Here is a 25,706-nt window from a genome sequence, read left to right as displayed (position 1 = left end):
GACACACCCTTTGCTGCTGAACAAGTTTGAGTCGTGCTAAACACAGCTGTGCCCTTTACTAGCTGCCCTGACGCACAGAAGGTGATGGCTTTTGATGCTTATGTGACAGCATGGGAGGATAGATGGGTTTTTAGTGTGAACAGTTGCACCAATACATACATCCCAGAGATGTGTTCCATGAACGCCTTTGTACTGAACAGTTTGAGTACGCTGACAGGTCTGCCATGTGCCTCACATGCATTTGTTAAACAAAGAACGTATTATGGAACTTTGGTGGTCCACGCTCAACATTGGATGAGTATTTGAAGTGATTATCTAACCATCTTGAGTAGAATTGAACTTTAAACCCTGCCTTCTGCATATCACTGTTAAGGATAGATAACTCCAGGTTTCTTCCAAATAGATTAAAAATAAAAAGCATTCTTGAGTGTCATAGCTTTTGTTGTTCCGGAAAGGAGAGAGTGTTTCCTGTCCACACACATGTGCTTGAGAAAAGTACAGACATTTTCTCTCTGTGGTGTTCCTACCTCTTGAAAAATGAAATCATTGATTGTTTTTACTTCATAAGAATAGAAATAAATGAGTTTGTGATTCAAAACTCCACTCTTTAAAAATAGCCACTACCTGTCTCTGAGCCTGTCTCCAAGGCGTGGTGTGGACAACAGAAATGTCCTATTGTTTCCATTTAGAATATTATCCGGTTGTCACCATCCCAGCGGGTGCTCGCAGCATCGAAGTCCAGGAACTGCAGCTGTCCTCCAGTTACCTCGCCGTCCGAAGCCTCGGTCAAAAGTATTACCTCACGGGGGGCTGGAGCATTGACTGGCCAGGGGAGTTCGCCTTCGCGGGGACCGTGTTTGAGTACCAGCGCGCCTTCAACCGCCCTGAACGCCTGTCCGCGCCGGGACCCACCAATGAGACGCTGGTCTTTGAAGTAAGTCCCTTCTGTTTCTTCAGTTCTTGGTGCCTCTTGCTGAATTTAGAGTGATGACCCCAATTTGAGCTACTTAACTCCAATCCTTCTAGTTCATGTTTGTTTCCTGATAGGTTAAATTTCAAAGTACAAAGGGAAAAAGACAGCACCTCCCTTTGGGGGAAGAGGGCAGAAACCCAATGGGTGTCCAAGAGAATGTGTTTATTTTCACGTTCAATGCTGACCTCTCACTGGTACATGGCTGTCCTGAATGCATAGGAATGTAGGAGGAATACATTTTACATTTTTACAATTTGTCTCTGTCTGCCGTTTGGATTGTCCATTGAAGATACTCATCACGTAGACCCACTGGCCTAGGAGGCAGAGTGATGTAGGAGAAAACACTTGCTTGAGTGTCAGGAAAGTTTCATCATAGCAAACCCCCTTCCTTTGGTGGATGGTTCTTTCCTTCGAGGTGAGAAAAGAAAAAAAAAGGCTAATAAATAAGGATAATGAAAACAGTCGAACAGTCGGTGTATCTGCAGATGACTCTAAGACAGTTATCATGGGTACATTTTCTTTGGTCCTCATGAGGTCTCTGAGTTTGCTTTTTCCAGCGTGTAAAACGGGGTTGATGATTTGCTTTCAGAGGCACGTGATCTGCATGAGGTCGCGGAGGAGCCGCTGGCCCCCACGTACTGAGGACTGGTGCAACCAGGCACTGATGTCAGTTGCGTTGAGCTTCAGTTTCTTACCTGCAGGATCGGAGGAGAAAGACTAACCTCACTGACTTGCCAGAAAAACAGGCGATGAAGTGGGAAGAAGGGTTAAAAGACTTGCATAACTCACGAAGCTAGGAAAAAAGCAGAGTAGACCTCAAATCCAGATCTTTTCTATCTAGGACTGTGATCTCGGCACCCAGTCCCGTCTTACTGGGAATCGAGGACACAGGAGCTTAATTCCGCCGTTAGCAGAACTACTGCTAACGTTAGCAGGGTTAGTGGTAGTGTTCTTTCAGGCACTCTCCTTAAACACTTACTAAGGAAGATGAACAGAAGAGGGTAATTTGAAAATATGACTGCATGTAACTTGAGATTCTAAGTCAGATGTTGTACCACAGTTCAGTGAAGAGTACAGACTCGGAACTAGTTGTATAACTTGGTCAAGTATCTCAGCCTGTGTGTCACTTAGTGTCCACATTTGTGAAAATGGGCAAACAATGCTAGCTACCTCTTAGGGCTCTTGTAAGAAGCCTGTAAGATAAGTTCAGTGCTTACAGAGTACTTGGCACAACGTGTTTGTAACCATTATCCTTTTGCCTCTGAGCATATCATAGATATATTTTTAAAAATTTAAACCTCAGACCGTAATTAGTAAACTGGTGATCACAAGCCAAATCCTGCTTCCAGATATTCTTAGTGAAAAAAAAAAAGAATCAATGGTTTACTATCAGGTGATTTCTTATAAAAATAGAGATTTTGGCATCTTTTATGAAAAGGAACTTTTTAGCCTCAGTAGATACTTGAGTTGGCAACCCTGGCCTTGGGTCTTGACTGTGAGTTATCATCTCATGATCTTGTGAACTTGAGATACTAGGTCCTGTCACCTCTGTCTGTCTGATTGAAGATCCTGCAAAGATTTCTCAACATTTACTCTGAGAGAAGCCGTCATTAGCAAACATACTTCCAGCTCTCTCTGGTCTTTGATTTCAGAAGATGAGAGTAGGGACCCCAAAGTTCAGGCAGTTCAGAGCTCCACAATGAATACAGCCCCTAAAATTGCACTCTAATTAAATCTAAGGTGTGGGAATTGAACTCTCTGGTTAGTTTTTGTCCAGATCTCTGGATTTTTTATTCAGTCCTAATTTTTTAGATGTGTATGTTTATTCTGTTTCTTTTCTATGAAACATCTGAGCAGCAAACGTCTTTTTCCTTTCTTTCAAAAAGATATATTTTCTTTAGAGGTGTATATTTAGCTTGCAAAGTGTCGGTTTTAGAGCAACACGGCTTCATTAGTTTTGCCAAGAGACCTCTGATCCATCGCTGAGCAAATGTACACAAGCCAAGGTCTGTGGCTAGAAAATAACCAAGTCGGAAGGTGGGTGCCTCTCACGGCTTCTGCCACGGGCAGCCAGGACCAAGTCCAGATCATTCCTGAGGAGAAGGACATGTTTCACTACTTCAATGACAAGCAACCATTTTGTTGTTATTTGTCGCTCCAGTTTTGTTCATAAACACAGAGCCTGGTAGGTTTTTACAGTTCTGTTTGTCATTTAAGGTTTGCTGTGAAACAGACATTATCTGCAGGAAAACTGCAGCAAAGAATAAGACCAGAAGGGATGGAAAGTGCAAAGCCAAGTAACAGAGTCCCTTCTGACTTTCATCTTTAGAAACTGAAATATCCCCAGTGATTATCTGTGTTGATGAAATTAACCAGATAGTGGCATGTTGTCACTGAACGTGATGCCAGCCTCAAGCTGAAAATTTTTATTTGTGCTTTGCTTAGTTTAAGCGTAACTCTTTACCTCACTCATCTGTATTACTGAGTGCTGACTAAAACTGTATCTTTGGAGTGTTCACCCGGTCTAAACATTTTCCTGATAATTAGGGGCTACTTTTGAGAAATGGAAGGATGGCTTCAATTGGTGCTGGAGTTTTCCAAAATTGGTCAGGTTCATCATCTGTCTCCTTGCAAATACAGGCAGCTCCTTGAAAAAACACAGTCAGAATGTAAGGAGAAATGTGGATAGCTCTAAATAAAATTATAAAAACTTAAAGTCTTCCTCAGGTTCAGTTGGTTATGTAGTTTTTAAACAATTTTTACTACATAGATGGGATAAGAACTATAATAATATCTTTATTAATACTAAATTGTAGTTTCACCAGAGAGGAGTAAGGTCGTATTTGCTTAGCTGTTGTTTCTACAAAGTCTTACCTTATGTACACATTCTCCTTATAGATTCAACGAAAGCTTAAATTAATATCCTAGGAATGTGACTTGTCTGAAAATAATCTAGAGGGAAATTTGTATGGTTAAGTGGACATGCCTTGCTTGTATTTTTTAAAGAAGTTATGGTTTCATTCAAAACTTGCAATGACGTTAGGAAATTTTTAAAAAATCAAATCCAGTAACCTAGTATTATGTCTGTTTTATCTTTTAAAAGAATTTGGATTAATGACTTTAATATTTAAATTATACTTTACTGCCCTCAGGAGAACATCATCAGATTTCAGGTCAGTTTTTATCACATGCTCATGCCTCTGTGAAATCAAAAGAACATAGGTAATTTTAAAAATTTAAAATCACAATAAGCAATAAATTACATTTTCCAAAACTAGGCTATATATCAGTCTCCAAGTAATCCATGGCTATATTCTTTAAAGGAAGTTAAATAAAGTTCATTCGCCTTTCCAAACAACTATGAATTGAACCAAAATGAATGCTTTTGGAGCCAAAAATATGTTCACTCCAATATGCAGTGTTGCATGTATTTTACGACCCTGCGGGATGCTGAAATCTTTTAAGTGTGGGAATCTACCAAAATGGAAAATGCTGTTCTGTCCCCAGAAAGTGTAAGTCTGTGAAAGAAGGCACTTTCTCTCGTGGCGCACTTAAAATTACTGCATGTTCACTAAGCTCTTATTAGAGTGTAAAATTCAGCAGTAAGGGTATGTTTGCCAAAACCTATAAGGCTGGCCTTGTAAGGATAATGTCCCTCTTTATAGCTCATTCATTTATATTAATCAGATCCTCCCAGTATCTTAGCCCATTCTATCTTCAACTACCTTGGCATTTATTGATTTAGGTAGCTACCTTCAAAGCAATAGTCCTCTGTTTATCAGAGAAAAAAGAATTAAACTTTTGTTGAAATCAAAACCCATTCAATGCCCAGCCCTATATGGACATTGGAGATACAGGGCTGGTTAGGACATAAATCATGTTGCCAAAACATAATGGTCTCAGGTCCTCAGGGAGCATAAAGAGTGAGTTTTGGAACGTGGATCCCATTCTTTTTGGAAGCAACATGGCTTAGAACAGAAAGTATCAGTATCAGTAGTTGGTGATGCGAGTTGCTTAGATACCACCGCGTCACTTAGCGTGAGATGCTTACACTGTCTGGGTCCCAGTCTTCACATTTGGGAAGTGATTTCTCCAGGCTAAACTGGTATCTTCTACTATATCCTGTAACACTGAGCTAAAGAATAGAATCTTCTTTCCAAGTTGAAAAAGCACTCCTCGAGACAATAAATGAATCGAGTGAAAGGAGATTTTCTCTTATCAAAGTCAGGAGTGATGGGCCCAGAGGCCAGCTTCTCCTACCATTTCTGCCCTTATGTCTCCAGCCACAGCCGCAATCTGAAGTTTTCTGAAGGGCTGAGACTTCTGTGGTACCCATCTGAAAAACCACTGGATTTCACCATCTTTTAGGACTAGTCTTAGAGCTGCACAGTCAAAAGTTTAAGTACAGTGAAAGGCATTTAAAGTAGTGAAATTTGATCTCCTAAATTGCATTTGAGGAATCAGTGTACTTTCTAAAAGGCTTGCCTTTCCCAGAGTGAATAATTTACACAGAAGAACTTGCTGACCAGTTAGCTCACAGTTGACTTGCTTTAATCTGGGAGAACAGCAACTTGCCCTCCCAGGGTGGTGGATTTACCAGATCTTTTCACTTCTTTCTGGGTGTTTTCTAGTGCAAGGCAGGGGTAGTGCAGTCCTGGGAAAAAATGGGCTGCTGTCAGTTAACCCCAAGAAATCAGTGCGTGGCCTGACACCAAATAAAAGTGTCTTCTGTTTCTGATTATTTGTATATGTTGAGACTTTATAGAATGTCTTCATAGGGAAGCTTAGTTTAAACTAAATGGAAAACAGACTTTCATTTTTATCACTGAGTCACATGCCCACCCAATTTTCAAATGCGGCCTCTGTTACGAACCCGCCTTCTCCTTGGAACCTGAACTCGACGTGGTCCAACATTAGCAACAGGTGGATGTCAGTTTAAACCGAGCTGGCCCTGGTGATTCCCTCGGTGGCCAAGGGAAATTCCTAAGGGTAATCAAGGATTTATATGATTGTCTGAGGTCTTAAATTTTTTAGGCATTATTTAAGCCCATCAATCAACTTGTTGTTTTGAAGTAACGTACCTACATACACATGTAAAGGGCTTGGAAACACAGAGCTGGTGTTCATGACTCTGGATTGGATTTCTCCATCACCCAGGGAAAACCCACTCATGCACATGCACACCCCAGCACAAAAAGAAATCAATATTGATCTGGCAACCATACACTTTCTGAGATCACTACAGACACAGTTATTATAAACTAGATAATTTTCCACGTATTTCTTGATTTCAACTTATCTCCCACGACATGAGCCTGGCATCCAGTCTAAAATTTCTCACTGAAGTAGCGTGCTTATTAGTCATCGGAAAGATTGAAAAGTCAGCTTCTAATTCAATAGTCTTCAGGATGTTATGTATATTTATTTCACTGGGTTTAGGAGCACAAGAAAAACTAAATCTGTGTTGCTTCTGCACCTCATATAGTTAAACTGTGTGTGTGTCTTGAGTTAAATTTTGAAGTGTTAGCAGCGTGAAAACGGAAGATCAGGGTTGAAGTTTCCACATGCCTTTGTTGAAAAAGAATCATTTAATCTGAAGTAGACATAGGTAGGCGGGGCTTTTTGGGCATGGCAGAAGAAATGTCTTTCCATTTTGAGATTGAGATATAGGTTACAGAAGGTTACCGGTTTTGTTCTTTGTGTAAGTACAGTGCAAAAGGCATGTGTAATACATAATTCTAGAGAGCCTTGGCAATAAGAATTAAAAACACAAAAAATTCTTTTTTTTTTTCATGATTAGCAAAGGTGTTGACACCACTTAGAGGTGATACATCCTGGAGAAGTGAGTGAAGAGCAGCTTTTTTACTAGCTGATGTTCCCTCCTTCCCCCTCCCCCTTCCTCCCCCTCCCTCATCTCTCCTCCCTCCCCCTCGTCCATCTTCCCCTCTCTTTCCCTTCCCCCTTTCCTCTCTCTCCCTCTCCATTTTCTCCCCCCATTCCTACCCTTCCCTCTTCCCCGTCCCTCTTTTCTCCTCCTCCCTCCCCCTCTCTTCCCCTTCTCCCCTCCCCGTCCCCTCCCTCCCCCCTCCCTTTTCTTCTTCCTCTCCTTCATTCTCTGTCTCTGTCTCTGTCTCTATCTCTGTCTCTCTCACTCACACAACGATGAATGAGTCATATTTTCCATCAAGCTGTCATGCATTTGGAGAGTAGGTGAGGAAATTCATCATGAGTGTTTCATTATAAAGTAACTTCACCTCCCTCTGATAAACAGTGATTCAGGATGACATGATAACACAGGCTGCTAGTCTAAGACTGAAATAGGATCACCTGTGTTTTTATAGCCTTCCTTCTTTTTAAGGTCTTAAAAATAAAAGCTCTCCTTTATGTTAAGGTTTTTTTTTTCTCTCTCTCTGTTAAGAGGCAAAAGGGAGTATTTAACCCTTTGCATGCTCATTTCCAGTGACTAGTGTGCCAGGGAAGAATCATGCAGCTGAAAAATACAGCAGCCTTGGTAATGACAGTAAGTGAGAAATAGGTTAACCACAGGCCAGTTTCAACACAGAAAAAGACATCTCAAGAAAATGACTATAATAAACAGCTTCCTTCACGCTTTGGCTAAAGGACATGATGGGGCGGCAGGGGACCAGGTGGACCGGCACATTGATCAGAGAGCTGACAGTGTATGAGCATCCCTGACGGAGAGTTACCGTCTCATTTCACTCCTTCCGCGAGACCCTGCTGTCTGAGTACTCCCCGGGGGGAAGGGGCTGAAATGAGTCAAGATGTGCCTTGAGATAAGATCAGCGTCAGGGAAAGGAGATGGGCCAAGGAGCATGGGCTGAGTGAAGACACGAAACACAAAAGAGGCAAAGAAGTAATGGAGAATTAATTCAGAACAGATGAGAGCAAACTCCAGACTCCAGAGGACGATTCAGATGTGCTTCTGCGAAGCCACATCATTTGTCTGGAGATGGCTGTTTGCTATTTGAAGTGCGGGCCTCCAGTTAATTCATGGCAAATACTTCTGTGACAGGTCGGAGAACACTATTTCTCTTCACTAAACTCTGCGGAATGTTGACGAGTTGAATTAGAACTGTAGTCAGGGTTCACTGTGTCAGCCCACACCTTTGAAGCTGCCTAACAGATGCAGTTCCAAGGCCCCGATCAGGGTCTTTGTGGTGCTGCGTCTTGTCAAATCCAACTCACCCACACCTAATAGCAGTGGTGATACCTGGTCATGGTCTTCAGGCTTTGAAGCCTGAACCAGAAGGCAAAAACAATTGGCTGATTTTTCACATCACAGGGCTTCCAAAAATCTCAGGAACATACAAAAACGTGAATTTGCACCACAAAACTATCCCTTCCCTGACTTAGTCAACATGTAATGTGTGGCAAAATTCCCCTGTAACAGAAAGGGCCAGTCTGTAGAGCAGGTTGTATTTTGATTGTTGAAACAATGATTAAATCAAACATTTAAATAAACATAGGGGAAAATAGACTGAGGAGATTAAAAATCACATACCCTTAAGTCAGATGTTCAAGAAACAACATTTCCAAGCTGGAACCCAGTAGCACGATGTGAATATTACAACATGCTATTGAATCCCAGCAACAGCGTGTTTTCAACAGTTCATCCAGTTTTTAGAATTTTAAATTAGAATGGCATTCCACAGCTGGTGGTGCAGTTTTGAGAGAGTTAAGATGTCAGGTTCTGGAGCTGGACAGTATCAGAGTTGAGCTCCCAGTGTTGCTGCTCACTAGCTACGTGACCTTGTGCGTCAGTGCATTCATCTACAGTACTGGTACAGTAATGGCACTGTGCCTTCCTCATAATATTGTTATCAACTGTAAATGAGATCATGCTAGTACAGTGCTTTGCCTGGCATACAATAAGCACAATAAGTATTGCTATTTTTTAAAGCAATCAAATGCATTATTGAAGACAAGAAACAAGCTTCCAAGCATGTATTAAGTAAAATACTGATCTTTAAAATCTATCCATAATGCTTTAGTTTCCATGGGAGAATCAGGATGGCTTTAAAAGAAAAACAAAAGACCTTAAATAAGGAAACAAAGACAAAGCTGGTTGAAGGCATTTATAGTTTTCATATTAAAAATTAAACAGGGGAGCAAAAGAAAGAAAACTGTTTACTGAAGATTACTCAGTGTGTCTTTTGTTTTAACTTGGTGTGGTCCCGAGCAGAACGTGTGTCTCCCTTCCTTCAGAGGGCAGTCGGTAGAGTCCAGCCCTGTCAATGATTTTCCAACTTAAGGAGCTGTAAATTTTATAACTCTGCACCCTGCGGTCAGAGCTGCTGAGTGTTGTGTCTGAAGTCAGGTGGTTTGTGTGTTAAAGGTAGACATTAAACAGTTCTACTGAGGACCTGGAAGCATTTAAAGTAGGTTGCTTGCCAGCTGTAAATTAGAGACCCAATGCCAGTTGGCTGGAAAATTCTCTGGACTAAGTCCAGTTAAGTAGACTGAATCGCTGGCGGTCTTTCCAAATTTGTGCGTTTCACAACTTGGCTATGAAGTCCGACGGGCGGCATGGGGCGTTGTTATGATGTTGTGCCCTGCTGGGGGGTCAGGGGAGGGCCTTTGTGTTCTCCACTGGTGCTGAGAAGAGTTACTGACTGCTCTTGACAGGGTCACTGAAAATGTTTTAAAATAGATGTGAGTGATGGGAATGATCCTTTTCAAATGACGTGTTGTCTCAGACGTGTTCGTTCCTCGGCATCCGCAGAGGCAGTTACAGTCTTAGCTGTGTGGTTATCACACATCATCCCAAGGTCCTGCTGCTTCTGAGCCTGGGGTGGGACAGACTGTGTTCAAGTTGATGGTCCTGCTCTACTGAGGCACTGAGGGACAGACAAGGCTGCCGAACTAGCGCTGATGGTCTCCATCTGAGAAGGGTGGGCCCAGTCACTGTTAGACCACAGGCCCATTTAGAATGGAGAACATGTTTAATTGTGCCTTAAAACCAATGCAGGTGAGGAAACCTCAGCCTGAAGGTGGGGCAGAGCTGGCTTCAGGGGTGTGGAACCTGCTCTGTCACAAGGGACCTTGTGCTCAGAAGGGCCGTGTGTTTGGTTTAATGCCCTGTTGTCGCCAATTTGAAATTCTTAATCATTTTTTGAAACAAGGGGCCTTGCCTTTTCATTTTGCATGTGGCCCATCAAATTATGTAGCCATTCCTGGGAGTAAGATTGGTTTTTGTTTTGTTTTGTTTTGTTTTGTTTTGTTTTAACAAAGTCCGGTCTTTTTTTTTTTTAGAATAGGGTGAAGGAGGGGCTCCCAGAAATTCTGTTAGACAATCTGTTCCAGAAGGATTGGCTGTTGCAGGCATCAAACAGTAAAAGATAAGATGACTGTTGTGTATTCCATTCATAGTCAGTCTAGTCTGTTCCTCATAAAGGGTAAAGTAAAGGGTAGAGATGCCTTAATTATCATTGAGAAGCAAATAATATAATTGGCAAATACTCATCTTTTAGACACTTGATCTTGGTGTCTACTTGTTTAAATAATTACTATCTTTTAGAGGCCTTTATGAGCTGATGTTAGAATAAATTATAATGTCAGCTTTCTGCTGGTTTATACAAATACTGTCTTTTAGCTTACACGATGACACAGGCCACTCTCCTGTGAACTTGCAGATAGACAGACATTGTGGCCAAGTCAAGTCCTTTTGATTATTTTTTTAGGTTGAGAGTCTTCACAAACATAGAGAACAAACTTATGGTTACCAGCGGGTAAAGAGGGTGGGAAGGGATAAATCAGGAGTTCGAGATTTTTTACCTCTTGGGGAGTGATGGAAATGTTGGCCACCTTGATTGTGGTGGTGGTTTCATGGGTGTATACGTCTATCAAAATTCATCAAATTGCACATCTGAAATATGTGTAGTTTACTGTACAGGGACCCTACCACAATAAAAGTGTTAAAAAAAAAAAGTTGAGTCTTACTCACTTATGCATTCAGTGAATGCATTAATATGCCCAACAAACAAAATATAAACAATATGTTCTATCAGCCATTCATTAAAACAGTAATAACCAGCTACTATGTATGTTATGAGTTAGTAATTTAAAGTTGCATAATTTTGTGAACATTTGCAGTAAATTTTGGGAGTTATTTCTCTCCTTAATTTGGCTGCATAAGTAAACTTCTTTTTTAAATTATTTTTTATTTCAAATCTTTTATTTTTCAGATGATCTTTACATATGTTTATTTCAACTTTGAGGAAAGGAAGGTGGAAAACTGGATATAACAGCTTGTGCCTTTGGGGGGGAACAGAAATCCTCAAAAGAAAGCAAATTCTCTTTTGTTCTTTTGTGGCTTCTTTGTGGAAGTCACCACCAAAATACTTTATGAAGTAACAGCTACAGAGCTTCCTTAGGTAGTCAAGTGATTGTCCGCCCCCAAGTTCATAGCAGCATTTGATGCCCCTTTGCAGGTTATATGGCACTTTGCTTCTAACCTCTTAAGTAGCTGTCACTGTAGTGTTTTTGTGTGTGGACTTGGCGCATCTCCTCTGCTAGAGATACGGCTTTTCCTCATCCCTAGAGAGCCGTGAGCATCAGAAGAGATACTGCTGGCTTGGACTAGGAAGCACCAGTAGCAATAGACAGAGTAAGACAGGGTCAGATTTGAGTAATATTGAAAGTAAAGATCATACCATTTCCTGGTTGATTAGCTGTGGGGTGTGGGGAGAAGAGAGGAGACCAGGTTGCCTCCAGCCTTTTATTTTGACCTGAACAGTTAGAAGGGTTCAGTTGCCCTTTTAAGAGACTGGGAAGAACAGCCTTTCAAGGGACAGGGAGGGAAATCATGAGTTCAATGTTGGACATCGATAGTACCTTTTAGACGTTAAAGTAGGGGTGCTCAGTAGGCAGTTAAATATGTGAATATGGAAGTCAGGGGATGGGTTTCATCTATAGGTGTGCTGCCCAATATGGTAGCCACTATTCATGTGTGATTATTTAAGTTTGGATTTAGAGAGATTTAAATTAAATACAAAGTTTTCTTCCTCAGTCACACTAGTATACTGGGGCTCAACAGCCGCGTGTGGTTGTGGCTGCCCCGGGGACAACATAGGGTTATAGGGACCTTCATCATCACAGAAAGTGTTGGAAAGCATTCATATAGAGCTATGAGCTGGGGAGTGGTCAACATGGAGGTTGCACTCAAAACCACAGGGCTGGAGGAGATCATGGAGAGGAGTGAGAACAGATAAACAGGAGAAGAGGTTAAGAGGTTGGTGATCACGTTGACATTGAATCATTAGGAAATAAGGAGGATTCAGCAAAAGAAACCAGCATGAAGATCAGTGAGGCCGGAAAGGAGGAAGCAGTCAAGTCTGTCCACTGCTGCTGACTGGTTAAGACAAGGCCATAGACTGCTGGCAAGGACAAGGGGCCCTTGAAAGAGCAGTTCCAGTGATATGTTGGGCAGAGATGCCTGAGAGAAAAGGACAAGGTGCGAATGAGGAAGTGTGTGGAGATCCAGAGAAAAGGCAACTCTTAGAGGGATTTTTGCTGTAAAGGGTAATGGTGAAATGGGACGTGAGATGGAGCGGTATGTTTGACATCTTGCTTGTCTTTGTCTGTTTCACAGTGATGACACGTTGATCTTCAGTCTTTTTTTTTTTCCCTCTTAAATGCATCCTGCTGTTCACAGCAAAATTTTAAAATGTTTTACAGTGAAACCATATGTCACGTATGGCTTAGGTTCTAGAATCTGTCTAAAAGGTGAAAGTAGAATGTATTTTACATGCCCATTGAAAGTGTGTTAAACCACTCTTAAATCACCAGACACTCAAAAGGCAAGAACTAATGTTAGTTTTTATTTTCTTTGCATTTCCATTGGGGATCCTTTTCCCCTGTGGCAGTACGAGTCAGGATCTAGTTTGAATGGGGTGGTCCTAGGAAGTGGAGTTAAGTGAGTGAATTTCTTTCTCTATGGCACCTGCACTTGAATCTGTCTGTCTGACGTGCATATGTGATAAACTCCACTGTACTGTGATATCATCCTGCTCTTCAGCCTCAGCGCCCTATAACTCTTAACGCATTTCACCTATAGTGCTGCCGCGCATACATGTGTGATATACTGCATTATTGTCTTCCCTGCAAGATCTCCTTGTTACTATTGCACAAAGGAAACAGCAACCGGAAGTGTTACACTTGAGATGCTGCTATAACTGAAGAAGTTGAGTTGAAATGTCTCTGAGCCATCAGTATGATCTTCTGAATGTAAATCTCTCAAAATTCTAGCTTGATTGTGAGTAAAACTCCCAAGGGTCTGTGTTTACATAATTTCACATGAAGACATTAACAGAAATGCTGCAAAAACTTCAAATAAGGAAAGCATACTTTTTATTCAAAATATATGAGATGTTATAATTGAATACGTTATTCCAAGAACAGTTGTGTGACTTAGCTGCAAAAAAAAAAGAAAACGAATAGAAAGATCTTCAGGACTCGAAGACTCCTAGGACCTTGATTTTGAGAAGGATTTCACTGGTGACTAATGAAGATTTGGCATTTGTCAATTTTAATGGTGCCACCTATTGTGTTTCGTTTTGTTTTTGTTTTGGATCAGGGTGAGAGGAGAAAGAAGGCCCATCTATTAACATTTTGGTGGTTTCTGGGAAGCACCATGATTTGTTTTGTTGTATGACAAATGGTGCCTACACCATGGAATCTTCAGAGTAAGCCATCATATTTCTGGAGACATTTAAACTAATAGCAAAGTGGAAACCATTCAGTAGCACCCTAAGGAGTGGTCTGGAATAATGGAGGTCCTTGAACTGCTGCCACCCACCCAACTTTAATTGAGGTGGGATCCCACCAGACAGAGATAGAGCCAGGGGTTCCTATTTTTAACTGGAAGTCTGCTTGCTTCTTGGGCATGAGTGCCCAGTTCTGGTGGTAACAAATTTTCCACAAGACTCATGGGGTTGGAGAAACCCAGCTATTTATATTCATGCTTTGAGCTTGAAAGTAAAAAAAAGGAGTACTTAAGAAAAGAGAGGATCAGGAAGGGGGCAAATAATGTGTGTTGACCCGCACCAAAAACAAGGGAAAGGGTGCTGCTGTCCCGAGACACCTTTTGTTGGAGGTCCTAAATTCAGTCACCTGTGTGATCTTACTCAAGGTTTTCTTCTCCGGTTTCTTTTTTCCCCAATGAAATAATAGCTACATTATAGAGTTGTTAGAAGACTGTTTTCAGATAATGTATAGAAAAAGCCCAGCAGAGTGTCTGGCACTTGGGAGGTGCCAGTAAATGATTGCTCTTAATTTAGTAGTCAGTCAGACCTGATAGGATCAGATTTATCCCAAGTCCTTGCCCTTTTGAGGTCAAATCCATTCTAGTCTATATATTACCAACCCCTATTTCTGATCATCATTCTTTTTGTCTTAACTGCTCATTCTGGTGCACAATTAACACAGACTCTTTGGGGAAATTCTCATGGAAATCTGCCTGATTCTAAAGTTGATGGTAGGCGGCTCTAAATAAGGTATTCTAAGGTTTTATGAGTGCATCCCTCGTGCCCACCACCTGCTAGCATCAGGGGAGGGATTTTAAGTTGTAGCCCAGGATATATCGTAAAAATGTATATATGTAGATTTAGTTTCAGTCGTCATCTGTGGGGCACCACTGTGTGTTAGTTCCATGCTAGGCTTCCAAGTTGAATGTGAAGGTTGAGACCACATGATATAACCTTTCCTTCAACAGAATGTAAAAATAAATATTTTTGCTTTATTAATTGAATATACCTAGAATTGAGGGTATTGGGGGCTTAGAGTAAATATGTTTTCCCTATGATCAGTCTAAATCACAGTTTTGATGATATGGCCATCCACATTTTAAAGTATCATGGGAAAACTTAAAATCAATATAAAACATACTTAGGAACAATGTTGTGGACCAACTTTAAGGTCAAAATGTCATACAAATATCTTGAAGATGTTCAGTGAGATTTCTGGAATTCCAGGGTCTGACCTGTTATCTTGATCTCTGATTTGTATCTTCCACTGTCCAGATTCTGATGCAAGGCAAAAATCCGGGGATAGCTTGGAAGTATGCACTTCCCAAGGTCACGAACGGAACTCAGCCAGCCTCAAAAAGACACATCCACGCCTGGAGCACAGTGCAGTCAGATTGCTCCGTCTCCTGTGGTGGAGGTAGCCTATTTCCTAATTCCGTCTTCCAAGTCTCTTCTTAAAACAGGTTCCTCCACTCCAGGTCTCTTTAAATTGTATGGTTTAAATAAGCAACAAAAGAACTATCTTTATGGGAACCATCACTGTAAAAAAAGCAAATATTATTTGTACTCTTCGGGGATTTTCCTATATAGAAAGGAACCAACTCTCAAAAAACTCAAGTCAGCTACAACCAGGACTCAAAAGTTATGCAGCTGAAACTTACAGGGGAAAAAGCAACATATATATATTTATTTTTAATATAAAGATATTTATGTATTTCTTTTTCTGCTTACAGTTTAGATTCTTTCTATCCTGACTTTTTGTTGTTGTAAACTACCCAGGGGATTTAGAGGAGGGAGGGGCAAGACAGTAAGGTCACGTGCAAGGCAGACTTAAGACAGCGATCTGACACATGGAGACGGTGTCATTCCATCCCCTTGCAGTGAGGTCAGCAAAGTCTTTATCTGCAGGGAAGTGGTTTAAATATGAGAAATAACCTTTGGAAGGAAGGTCTTTTATTTAGATCCAAAAATATCACATATATGTGCGTAAGTCACACTTGCCCCTTTGGGAAGAATGAAAGTCCATAAATAAGTCCATGAAACCAAAGCATGAAGGTTGGTCACTCATTTCCTTATGCCCAGAGCACCTGGTGACAGTCAGTCCTCGTACTGTATCTATCCCACTGAGTAAAATGGGGCATCTTGGAACCAGAAACAGAGCAGAAATATAGAAAATGAAGAAATTCTTAGGTCTGTAAGACCTGTTCTTCAGCTGCCCATGCTAGGTAACAAAATAGGAGGAAATGCTTCTTTTTAAAATACGTGTATATTGAGTAATTAAAAGGGAATATATTTTTATTCATAAGCATTTTAAAGGCAATATGCTATAAAGAAGAAAAATAATCTCCCAGAGTCCTTTAATCAGCAATAGCCAATGTTAATACTTTAGTCTATATCATTCTAGTCTTTTTCTTATGCAGACATAAAAATATGTGTTTGACATACTCAGACACATGCCACATATACTGCTTTTGTATTTTTTTTCGGCTAACAGAAACCATTGCTATAGACACATCTTTGTGCTCTTTTCACGTAGTCTTTGAACATGAGCAGTTGTTCATGTATCAAATGCTCTTTGAGATAGTTTGCAATAACTTCCTGTTATTTCAAGGAGAGCACAGTTCCTTGGGAAGGAGAGAGATTCAATTCATTTTCCATTTACAGGGAATAAATGCAGCCAAGGGGAAGATGTTGGACAAGTGCATTCTGGGATTCTCCCTTGCCTTGAGTTTGCAGTCCCTTCATGTGACTCCCGGACCATGGTGTGTCCGAGGCATAGGAGAAGAGTCCAAATGAATAATTTCTCCAGGAGCAAACTCTTAACTCTAGGGAATCCCAGTGTTTTTGATCAAATCCTCCTGAAAGTAAACCCACTTCAATTTAATCATTCTAGCAGGAGTGACTTTTCATTGTTGCTCAGTTTCTGTTTTAAGGAAAAGTCCATGGAAATAAAAGCACAGTTGAAAGAGGAGATAGTGTTCCTATGTCGGGAACTGAGAAATAGTTTATCTTTATCTCTCCCTCCCTCCCTCCCTCCCTCCCTCCCTCCCTCTCTCTCTCTCTCTCTCTCTCTCTCTCTCTCTCTCACACACACACACACACACACACACACACACACACACATATGCATGCATGGCTCAGATGTGAAGTCCTGACATAAATACTGAAAGCAAGGCAGTGGGGTGCCACTAAACAGAGAAAAAAACAGAGTCCTAGCAGACAGGTATGAATACACATTCAATGAATTCAATTCTCGTTTATATATGCACCATACTTTGACAGAAGTAGAAGATGCTTCATGAAAAAGCAGAATCTTATAGTTTTCACAAATAATTCCCCAGTGATTTCTCTGATGAACATATTCCATTAGATATGGGTGATGTGAGTTAGTTCTTGTGGGGGGTTTCCCTGGACAGCTGCCCTGTTTTCAAAAAGTTGCCTTTATCACTGTTTGGTTCTAGAATTCATAGCAGTCTTGAAAACTAAAAAGTTACATGTTAAAAAGTACCAAAATACGAACACTATTATCTCGGGGGAGGTGGGTGGGGATTCATGTGAGTTGTCGATTTTTATCAAAAGGAGGCGTTTTTTAAACACAATATTTGGATTCCATATTTTCAGTAAAATATCACAACCCTGGTAAATCCAAAGTTAAACTGGGAAGCTAAACTGAACTAGTTACTTGTAATGTTCACTTTATAACTTTTGATGTCTTAATTAGGTTACATAAGTGTCAAGGCCATTTGTTTACGAGATCAGAACACTCAAGTCAATTCCTCATTCTGCAATGCAAGAGCCAAGCCAGCAGCTGAACCCAAAATATGCAATGCTTTCTCCTGCCCTGCCTAGTAAGTCACCTGGAAATGTCTTTCTGGTTGCATTTGTACTCATACGTGCCTTTATTGTTGGTATGAGATTATTAAAGCTACTGTCAGTGCTTCTGATCAAAAATGATTCTGGTAGATAGAATGACTCCCACCCCACAAAAAAGGCAAGAGAAGAAAGAAGATGATAGTTGTGGTTAAAATATATAATTTTTTCAAGTTACATATTTTAACGCAAATTTGCTTCACACACTCCAACTCTGGCTTGCCAACCTAACCTTGGGGTTAAAAAAAAAAGGCATGAAGTCGTCTTTTTTTTTTTTTAACCTTTGCCTAGAGACTCCTTTTCTCTGAACTGAATCAAACATATCTGAATAACACAGAATCCTATATTCATTAAACTTCTATGTGGTTGTATGCTTTTATGTAGTCATCCAAGAATTTAAAAGTCATAATACCATGCAACCCATGAAACCCCAAGTGCAGATTACACAGTAGCAAGACCCAAGGAAAAAGAACGGAGTAGAGGCCAAGTGGTAACCCCATTTTTGATGAGGAGACCCTAGGAGTTCAGTGGGTTTGCTTTTGGATTGCTTTTTAGCCACGCTATTGTTTGAATACTAATTTTAAGTAATCTTCCCAGCCAAATGAAGTCTCTTCTTGTGGGATTTGTCTTCTGCCAAATGTATTTATAGAGCTGACAGAGTTTCTTCTAAAGAAATGTTGTGTTCACTAATGTTTCAGATCATCTTAATAAGTAGTGTTTGCTTTGTGGTGATGTGGTAATATTGCACTATCTTTTATAGAGCTACGCATTTTTTTCCTTGTAAATAGTATGTTTATCGTAATTGTCTGGGGCGGCAGCTACCCACCGATCCCCTGTGCCCAACTGTCAATCCAGTTTTTCCTCTTAGAATTTGGAACCAGCTGGATCCTGAACACAAAAAGGAGAAAGAAACTTGGGGGGCTTCCAGGGATTTTTGCCTTTTGCTAAGAAATGTCTGGTTCTAAAAATATCCCATGGCTCTAAGACCTGATCACCAGACAGTGTTATTGACCCTCGTGGAGTAATTTCTCCTTTAGATGGTGTGTGCGTGTGTGCGTGTGTGCGTGTGTATGTGTGGGGATTGTCAGTACATGTGAATGGCAAGCTGATACCGTCTTACGTTAAGCCTCTTTTCCATCATTGGTTAGCTTGGCCAAGCAAAGACAGGGACCCCATTCATACATACATCCATGAAGAGGGAGAGGGCATTGGCCCTGCTTCACTCCTGGAGCTTCCCTGATGACTACACAGAAATGATCTGTGTGGTAACAAGTCTGCCGGCAATTTAAAAACGCAGCAGCTCCTTGGCTCTGCAGGGTTGGAGTGCTGATGGCAGGATCTTTTGCTTCTTTCCCCTTTTTGCCACCCTCTTATTTATCTCAGTATTTCCTGCTGAATAATGCAGGGACTGTTCTTCTCCAGGGATATACCAGAAATAGGGAGTTAGCCGATTAGAGTTCTAAGGACAGAGGTATGCATCTGACCTAACTCCGTTATTTTCCCACGTAATGACCGTGTTATGTGCCCTCACCGGACGCCAAGTCCTGAGCTCAGACCTGGGAGGTGGAGATGAATAGCTTATAGTTCCCGCCATCAGTGACCCCACCATCGAATGGAAGAGGTGGACGTGTCAAGAAATAACTGAGATGCAGTGAGATACGTGCTATAAAAATGCTGTGTGTAAAAAGCAATGAGGGAGCAAATGGACCGTGGAGGCATCTGAGGTGGGGGTGATGGGGAAGGAGGCTGGATGGACAGTGACCCTGGGGCCTGAGTGTGGAGAACCATGCATGTCACACAGAAAGTCTACCTGTGTTAAACTTTTCCTAGCACTTTTACAGATTCATCATATTTGCCACATAAAGAAAAGAAACTTGAATTTAGTAGATAAAAATGCCATCTTTATAGGCAAATGTTGAAACTCGTAATTTCATAATATGTTTTCATCTTGTACAAATATGAGAAATTATTTTATTTGATGTCATCTTTCTTTAAATAAGATAACATGGATATGCAAGGTTTTAGAACACATGTAATCCTACAATTCATTACTCAATTCTCTGGGCTAAAGGAAAGGTCTTTAACCTCATACATCAGGCTTACGGGGAAACCAGTGAAAAAAAGGACTAGGAAAGTGCAAAAGTGCAACAGAAACACATTTGGTCTTAGTGATATTTTAGATCTTAAAATGATCCTTAGAATATTTATAAACCAAGGTCAGTTTTTGACATGGCTGCTTGGACTGAAATGTATTGTGATGTCTGGTGGATCTTTGTTATATGCAGCTTTCGAATCGTAGAATTTTAATTAATCAAAAGCAGTTGTTGGAAAGGATTTATAGTTACACTTGATCACTCTTCACTAAACACCAGCTCTCAGAGAGCTGTGAAAAAGTGACCTTGAAAGAACTCAGGGTTCTAGCTCTAATATCAGTAAATTTTAAGGCTAACCAGAAAAAGCATTGAGGGCAACTGCCCACTTAGAAGTATTCTTTGTAAGACCCTCCCTGAATGTGCCCCTCTTTCTCCCTCCCTCAGTGATGTCTCATTAATCTTGTTATTGTACTTTGCAGTTATAAAATACAGTCTTTCTTTGCATATCCACCTCTTCCATAGGCTCCTTATTAGGAAGAACATTGCTTCATTCACTTTTTCCAACCCTAATGCTTAGGAGAGTTGCTGGCACAGGGTAAAGATCCTAGTAAATCTGGCTGAATGAATGAATTGCTCAGATTTCCAAATGGCACCTGTTTCGTCCCCTACAGAGAGGGTGGGAATGTATTTTTCCCCAGAACTATGTGACGACTAAATGTGATTCCCTACAGATGGACCACCTAGGTGTAGGCTTTAGAATCTACAAAAAGAGAATCAGTCTGAGTCACCCTGATTGGTTCTACAGTGGATTGAAGGCTTTCATCAGGTGGTTCACCTTTCACAGTAACCGCTTTGGAAGTGATGCTTTAAAGTCCCAGGTTCACTGAAAGTGATTTTTGTCTTTCACTGGAAGCTGGAAGCCAGGCGAGTGGACAGTGTGCAGCAGGTCCTGTGCGGGGGGCCAGCAGAGCCGGAAGATCCAGTGTGTCCAGAAGAAGCCCTTCCAAAAGGAGGAGGCCGTGTTACATTCTCTCTGCCCGGTGAGCACACCCACTCAGGTTCAAGTCTGCAACAACCACGCCTGCCCTCCAGAATGGAGCCTTGGGCCCTGGTCTCAGGTAAGTGAGAAAGACTTGTTGGGAGTCATTGGTCTCATTCCCCATGGAAAAGGAAGGTGACAAAAATATAGGTGGTGTCTTTGCTCCCCCAAGAGGCCCTCAGCTGTTCACCCCTTCTTGGGAATCACTCTGGGTTAACGTGATGGGGCGTTTTAATTAGCATTTGTAGTGATGCTTGCGCAGCCTGAAGGGTGAACCCCTGTACAACAGCTTAGAATCCTTTGAAGTCAAGAAATTAGAGTGTGGAGGCCATTGAAGCTGGACTAGGAAGGACAGAGAGACAGGAGTTGAGTGTTGGAGGATTGGCAGGTGAAACTGGCTACTGAATTCACCAAAGCAAATGGCAAATACCAAGAATGAGGCATAGAAAGGATACTGAACTCTTGCTTCAGTGAAGAGGTGCAGTTAGAAGAATTCCAGGAGGAGTTGGCCGTAAAGTTGGCTCTGGCCACAAACTCCCAATGAAAGGTACAAACTCAAGAAGCAGGAAGCGTCCTAGAACCGCCTGCCGCTCACAGCTCAGAGCCTCTCCACCGGGGGCGGTTTGGCAAGGAAGCCATTTTTGATGATCACAAGTTAGGAGGATGGTGCTTCTGGAACCTAGTTGGTAGAAATAAACATCCTACAATGCACAAGATACAGTTTTTAAAAAGTCCGGCTCCAAAAATTTATCTGGTCCAAAATGTGTGAGAACACGGCATCCTTGTGGGTGAGAGCCCAGCCTCTGCTAAGCCATGGATGGCAAGCCCATTTTAGGGGTTAATTAAAAAGAAAAAAAGCAAACAAAAGAACACAGAGGTTTCATCACCTGAAATATGAAGCCAGGTAGCAGCCCCTGACCACATCTCTACCAAGTTTCCCCATAGGGCACCTCGTCTCCTGGAGAGCACTGATTTCTGATAAAGTTCAGCACTGCACTCACTGCCCCGTCGCCAGCAGTGCTCAGAATAAGGCTTTTGTTTGTTTTTCAATTACAGGATATTGTGGGATTTAAAGAAAATGTTACAGCTGTACCTGATAGGGGAATAAGGTTCTAAAAGTGGGCAAGAATAGCTTTGAGTATGCTTAGGTGTACCTTAAAATGAAGGGATGTATTCATTTATAGTGGAGGGTAAATCTAAGTAGTGTACGGTGTTCAGGCTGGCCTTTTTCTTTGCAATCAGGAGTTAAAATTTATAAGAGGAGAATTCAAAGGGCCGTTTAAGTCAAATGTGTGCGGTGGGCCAATCCCAGCCTAGAGCCAAAGTCTTCAAAGTGATCTGGGCAGGTTTTGAACCAAAAATCTGAAAGCAAGGACATTATTTGCCACCGTCACTACTTCACAGTTCTGGTGCAAGACAGAGTAGCTAGTTTAGTAAATTTCTGTTAGAAAAAAAAAAAACCCATCTTCAGACCTGGGGCAATGCAGCGGCCCCCCAAGCATTGAGAATGTAGGAAGAGAACGGCCGTCCATCCCCACTTAGGGGTCTCTGGATGGAGGAACACTTTCTCCTGCTGGCTGCAAGGGCTTTCATTGAGCATTTGGTTCTAGTGCTTAAAAATAGCTTTGCAAACACGTCATTCACCTCGAAGACAGTCCTTTGAGACTAGCGTGTAAATGACTTTTTTTTTTTTTTTATCTCAAGTGCTCTAAAACCTGTGGGAGAGGGGTGAGGAAACGTGACGTCCTGTGTAAAAGCACTGCCGCAGCAGAGGGCGTCCCGGAGAGCCTGTGCGCCAGCGCCCCGAGACCAGAATCGCAGGAGGGCTGCGTCCTGGGGCGATGCCCCAAGAACAGCCGGCTCCAGTGGGCCGTCTCCTCGTGGAGTGAGGTACGAGTTTAGATTTACCACTGGGCTTTTTGGAAATGCTCAAATCTCCCACCAGCATCGCGGCGCTCAAAGCTCCTTTCTTGTTCCACACTCATCCTAGCTGCCTACTCCTTATGCACGCTTCCCCTGCTGACTTCATCAGATACTGATAAGCACTCATCGCACTGACAGGCAATACGTCCACATCTCTTGCCTCACTTTCCTTAAGAGAAATTATAACCCAATGGCTAAAGGCTTGGGCTGGAATCAGACTTAGCCACTTTGAACGCGGCCTTCAGTGTTCACTATGGGTGTGACCTTAGGCTAAGCCTCGCTTTCCGCATTGGTACAATGGAACTGACCTTGCATCTCCCTCAGAGAGCTGCTGTAAGGACGAAGCTCAGTGTCATCCTTCATCATGACAGTTACGCTGACGCCAGTGCCTACTGATTGCTTCCGTTCATCCAGGCCCCACGTAGTATCCCATAATACTGTTCAAAATACTTAAAACCAGAACAGGTTTTCATATACTTATTTCATCAGCCTCTGTCCTCTTTCTCTTTTTGTTTCTCCTGCCGTATCACAGCAACATGTTTTATCTCAGCCCCAGAGAGAGGCAGGGTAAAAATGAAGGACAACTGTATGTTATGCAGTGTTTCCTCCCACTCAGTGGCCCTGCCTCCTTGGCACAGGCTCCCAGCTCCCGAGAGGCTTCAGGTAGACTGGACCCACAGCTGTTGAACCCAAATGTGGACATTCAAACAAACACTACACAGAGATGCAGATCGCATCGTCTGTTGGTCTTGGCTTTCTCTCCGACTGTGTCTCACTCACATCCACGTGGCATCTGGTGCTCCTGCTGGGCGGGGCCTCCTTTTGTTTTATGGTGCCAGTGAGCTTTGTGACTTTGGGAAAGTAACTCCAATTCTCTGGCCTTTGGTTTCCTTACCTGTAGCACAAGGGACGGTGCTGTATTTTCACGATCCTTCTGTGCCTGTGGTTGACCTGCCGTTGTCCCCTCCCTCTAAATTCACGTGGGTGGTACATCCTTCCGTCAGAACGGTGCAAAGTGCTTGCTGACGCCTTCTTTCTTGGCCCCTAGTGCTCCTCGACCTGTGGTTTGGGCGTGAGGAAGAGGGAAATGAAATGCAGCGAGAAGGCCTTCCAGGGCAAGCTGATAACTTTTCCTGAGCGACGGTGCCGCAATATTAAGAAACCAAACCTGGACTTGGAAGAGACCTGCAACCGAGGGGCGTGTCCAGCCCGACCCGTGTACAATATGGCGGCCGGGTGGTATTCGTCGCCATGGCAACAGGTGAGCGCACACATACTCGGGGAGGGGGGGTATACTTAAGTGAGAGTCAAAAAAAAAAAAAGGAGAGGCCGTTCACAACTGCTGCTGTTAGAGAGCCGTCCAAACGTAGCAAGCAAAGGGCCTGCCCTCGGCCAGCTCCACCACCTGTGTGGCCCTGGGCAGGTTACATCTGGGAGCCTCCATTTTCACATCCACAAACCTGAGGTGATAATACCTTGCAAAGCTAGTGGGGGGGTTTTGTTGTTTTTTTTGGTTTGTTTTCTTTTCCCTAAGTAAGTAAGACAGTGGAACACACTCAGCCACAGGCTGTCAGGTAGTACTAACGTTCACAGTCGCTGCTACTAAACCCACCACTGGAATCTTCTGTATGTTAGAAATGCTGCTCAGAGTCTTTACTCATTGTCTTTTCTTTTTTACTGTTTCCATTTTATTATTTAAATGTTTAAAAATTTTATTTCTATTGAAGTGTAGTTGATTTACAATGTTAGTTTAAGGTGTACAGCAAAGCCATTCAGTTGTACATATATTTTTTTCAGGTTCTTTTCCATTAAATGTTATAAGATATTGAATATGTAGGTCCCTGTGCTATACAGTAGGTCCTTGTTGTTTACCTATCTTATATACAGTAGTGAGCATCTGTTAATCCTAAACTCCTAATTTATCCCTTCCCCACCCTTTCCCCTTTGGTAACCATAGTTTGTTTTCTGTGTATTTGGTTTTTACATCCTGTTTCTGAAGAATAGCTAACATTTGTCAAACCATTACTGTGTACTATGCTACGTACTCCACATTCATCCTCTATCCCCTCATTTCACCCTGGAAACGCTCTTATTAGTGGGTATTACTGTCCCTATTTTGGGGATGAGGCAGGTTAAAGCTCAGAGAGGTAAGCAATTCAGCCACGGACACCGAGCTTTTAAACTCAGATGTTAGGGACATTGTTTCACAAGATGGAGAGGACACTGTAGACGCATTGGTTTGGTTCTTACAGGCTAAGATTGGTGTGTGATGCTAAGTCTCAGAGAACAGTATGTCCTCAGGAATCAGAAGCTGCTTCAGTCCTCTTAGTGCTCCAACCACGAGGTGTTGCAGAGCTCTTCAAAGAACTCTCCTGGCTTGAGAGGTGCTGCCCACCTCACCGTGAAACACAGCTGGGTGGGCTGGGGTGTGAACACAAATGTATAAGTATGTCTGTGTGTGTGTGTCTTGGGGAGGCTCTGGGAACTAAAACATGGAGGAACTGGAATGATTGCCTACCTCTAGTTGGCTCAGCACTATACTAGGTGCTATGCCCGTTGCTATGGAGTTTTTTTTTTAATTATTATTATTTTACTCACTTAACAGATTTGAAAATTGATTTATGTAAGATTCTTTGGATCAGGGACCAGCAAGTAATTTCTAGTGGGCCAAATATCCTCCAACTGCTGCCTGTTTTTTTGTGAACAAACTTTTATGAGGACACAGCCATGCTCATTTGTTTCTGTGTTGTCCATGACTGCTTGAGTGCTGCAAAGGCAGAGGTGAGGAACTGCGGCCAGATCCCAAGGCCCATCAAGCCTAGCATATTTACTATGGTGAGAGGAGAGTTCCCCAGATGGCAGGGTGCGAGCTCACCTCCTCTCACGCGCACACCACAGTTACACCATGTACACGACCACTGTTGATGACAAAGACCGGAACTTACCAGAAAAGATCATCTACAACTAAAGATAAAGAGAAGGAACTATCATGTGCCAGGTAGGAGTGGTGGAGTTATGGAACACCCCTGGGTGGGCCATTCAGA

General features: G+C 42.1%; 1 protein-coding gene across 6 annotated transcripts in view; it reads left to right on the top strand.

Moving 5' to 3' along the window:
* Positions 1-25,706, top strand: part of ADAMTS18 (ADAM metallopeptidase with thrombospondin type 1 motif 18) — a 543,678-nt gene that overhangs the window by 504,956 nt on the left and 13,016 nt on the right. For all 6 annotated transcript variants that reach the window (XM_072967759.1, XM_072967760.1, XM_072967762.1 and 3 more), the window contains 6 exons: positions 690-934; positions 15,013-15,154; positions 17,459-17,585; positions 20,614-20,818; positions 22,444-22,629; positions 23,711-23,923. In XM_072967759.1, coding sequence (XP_072823860.1) covers positions 690-934; positions 15,013-15,154; positions 17,459-17,585; positions 20,614-20,818; positions 22,444-22,629; positions 23,711-23,923 — 1,118 coding nt within the window. The remainder of the gene's footprint in view (positions 1-689; positions 935-15,012; positions 15,155-17,458; positions 17,586-20,613; positions 20,819-22,443; positions 22,630-23,710; positions 23,924-25,706) is intronic.

The sequence above is a fragment of the Vicugna pacos genome, chromosome 9 (genome assembly GCF_048564905.1).
Source record: "Vicugna pacos chromosome 9, VicPac4, whole genome shotgun sequence".
NCBI lineage: Eukaryota > Metazoa > Chordata > Mammalia > Artiodactyla > Camelidae > Vicugna > Vicugna pacos.
This window is presented reverse-complemented; position numbering and strand designations above follow the sequence as displayed.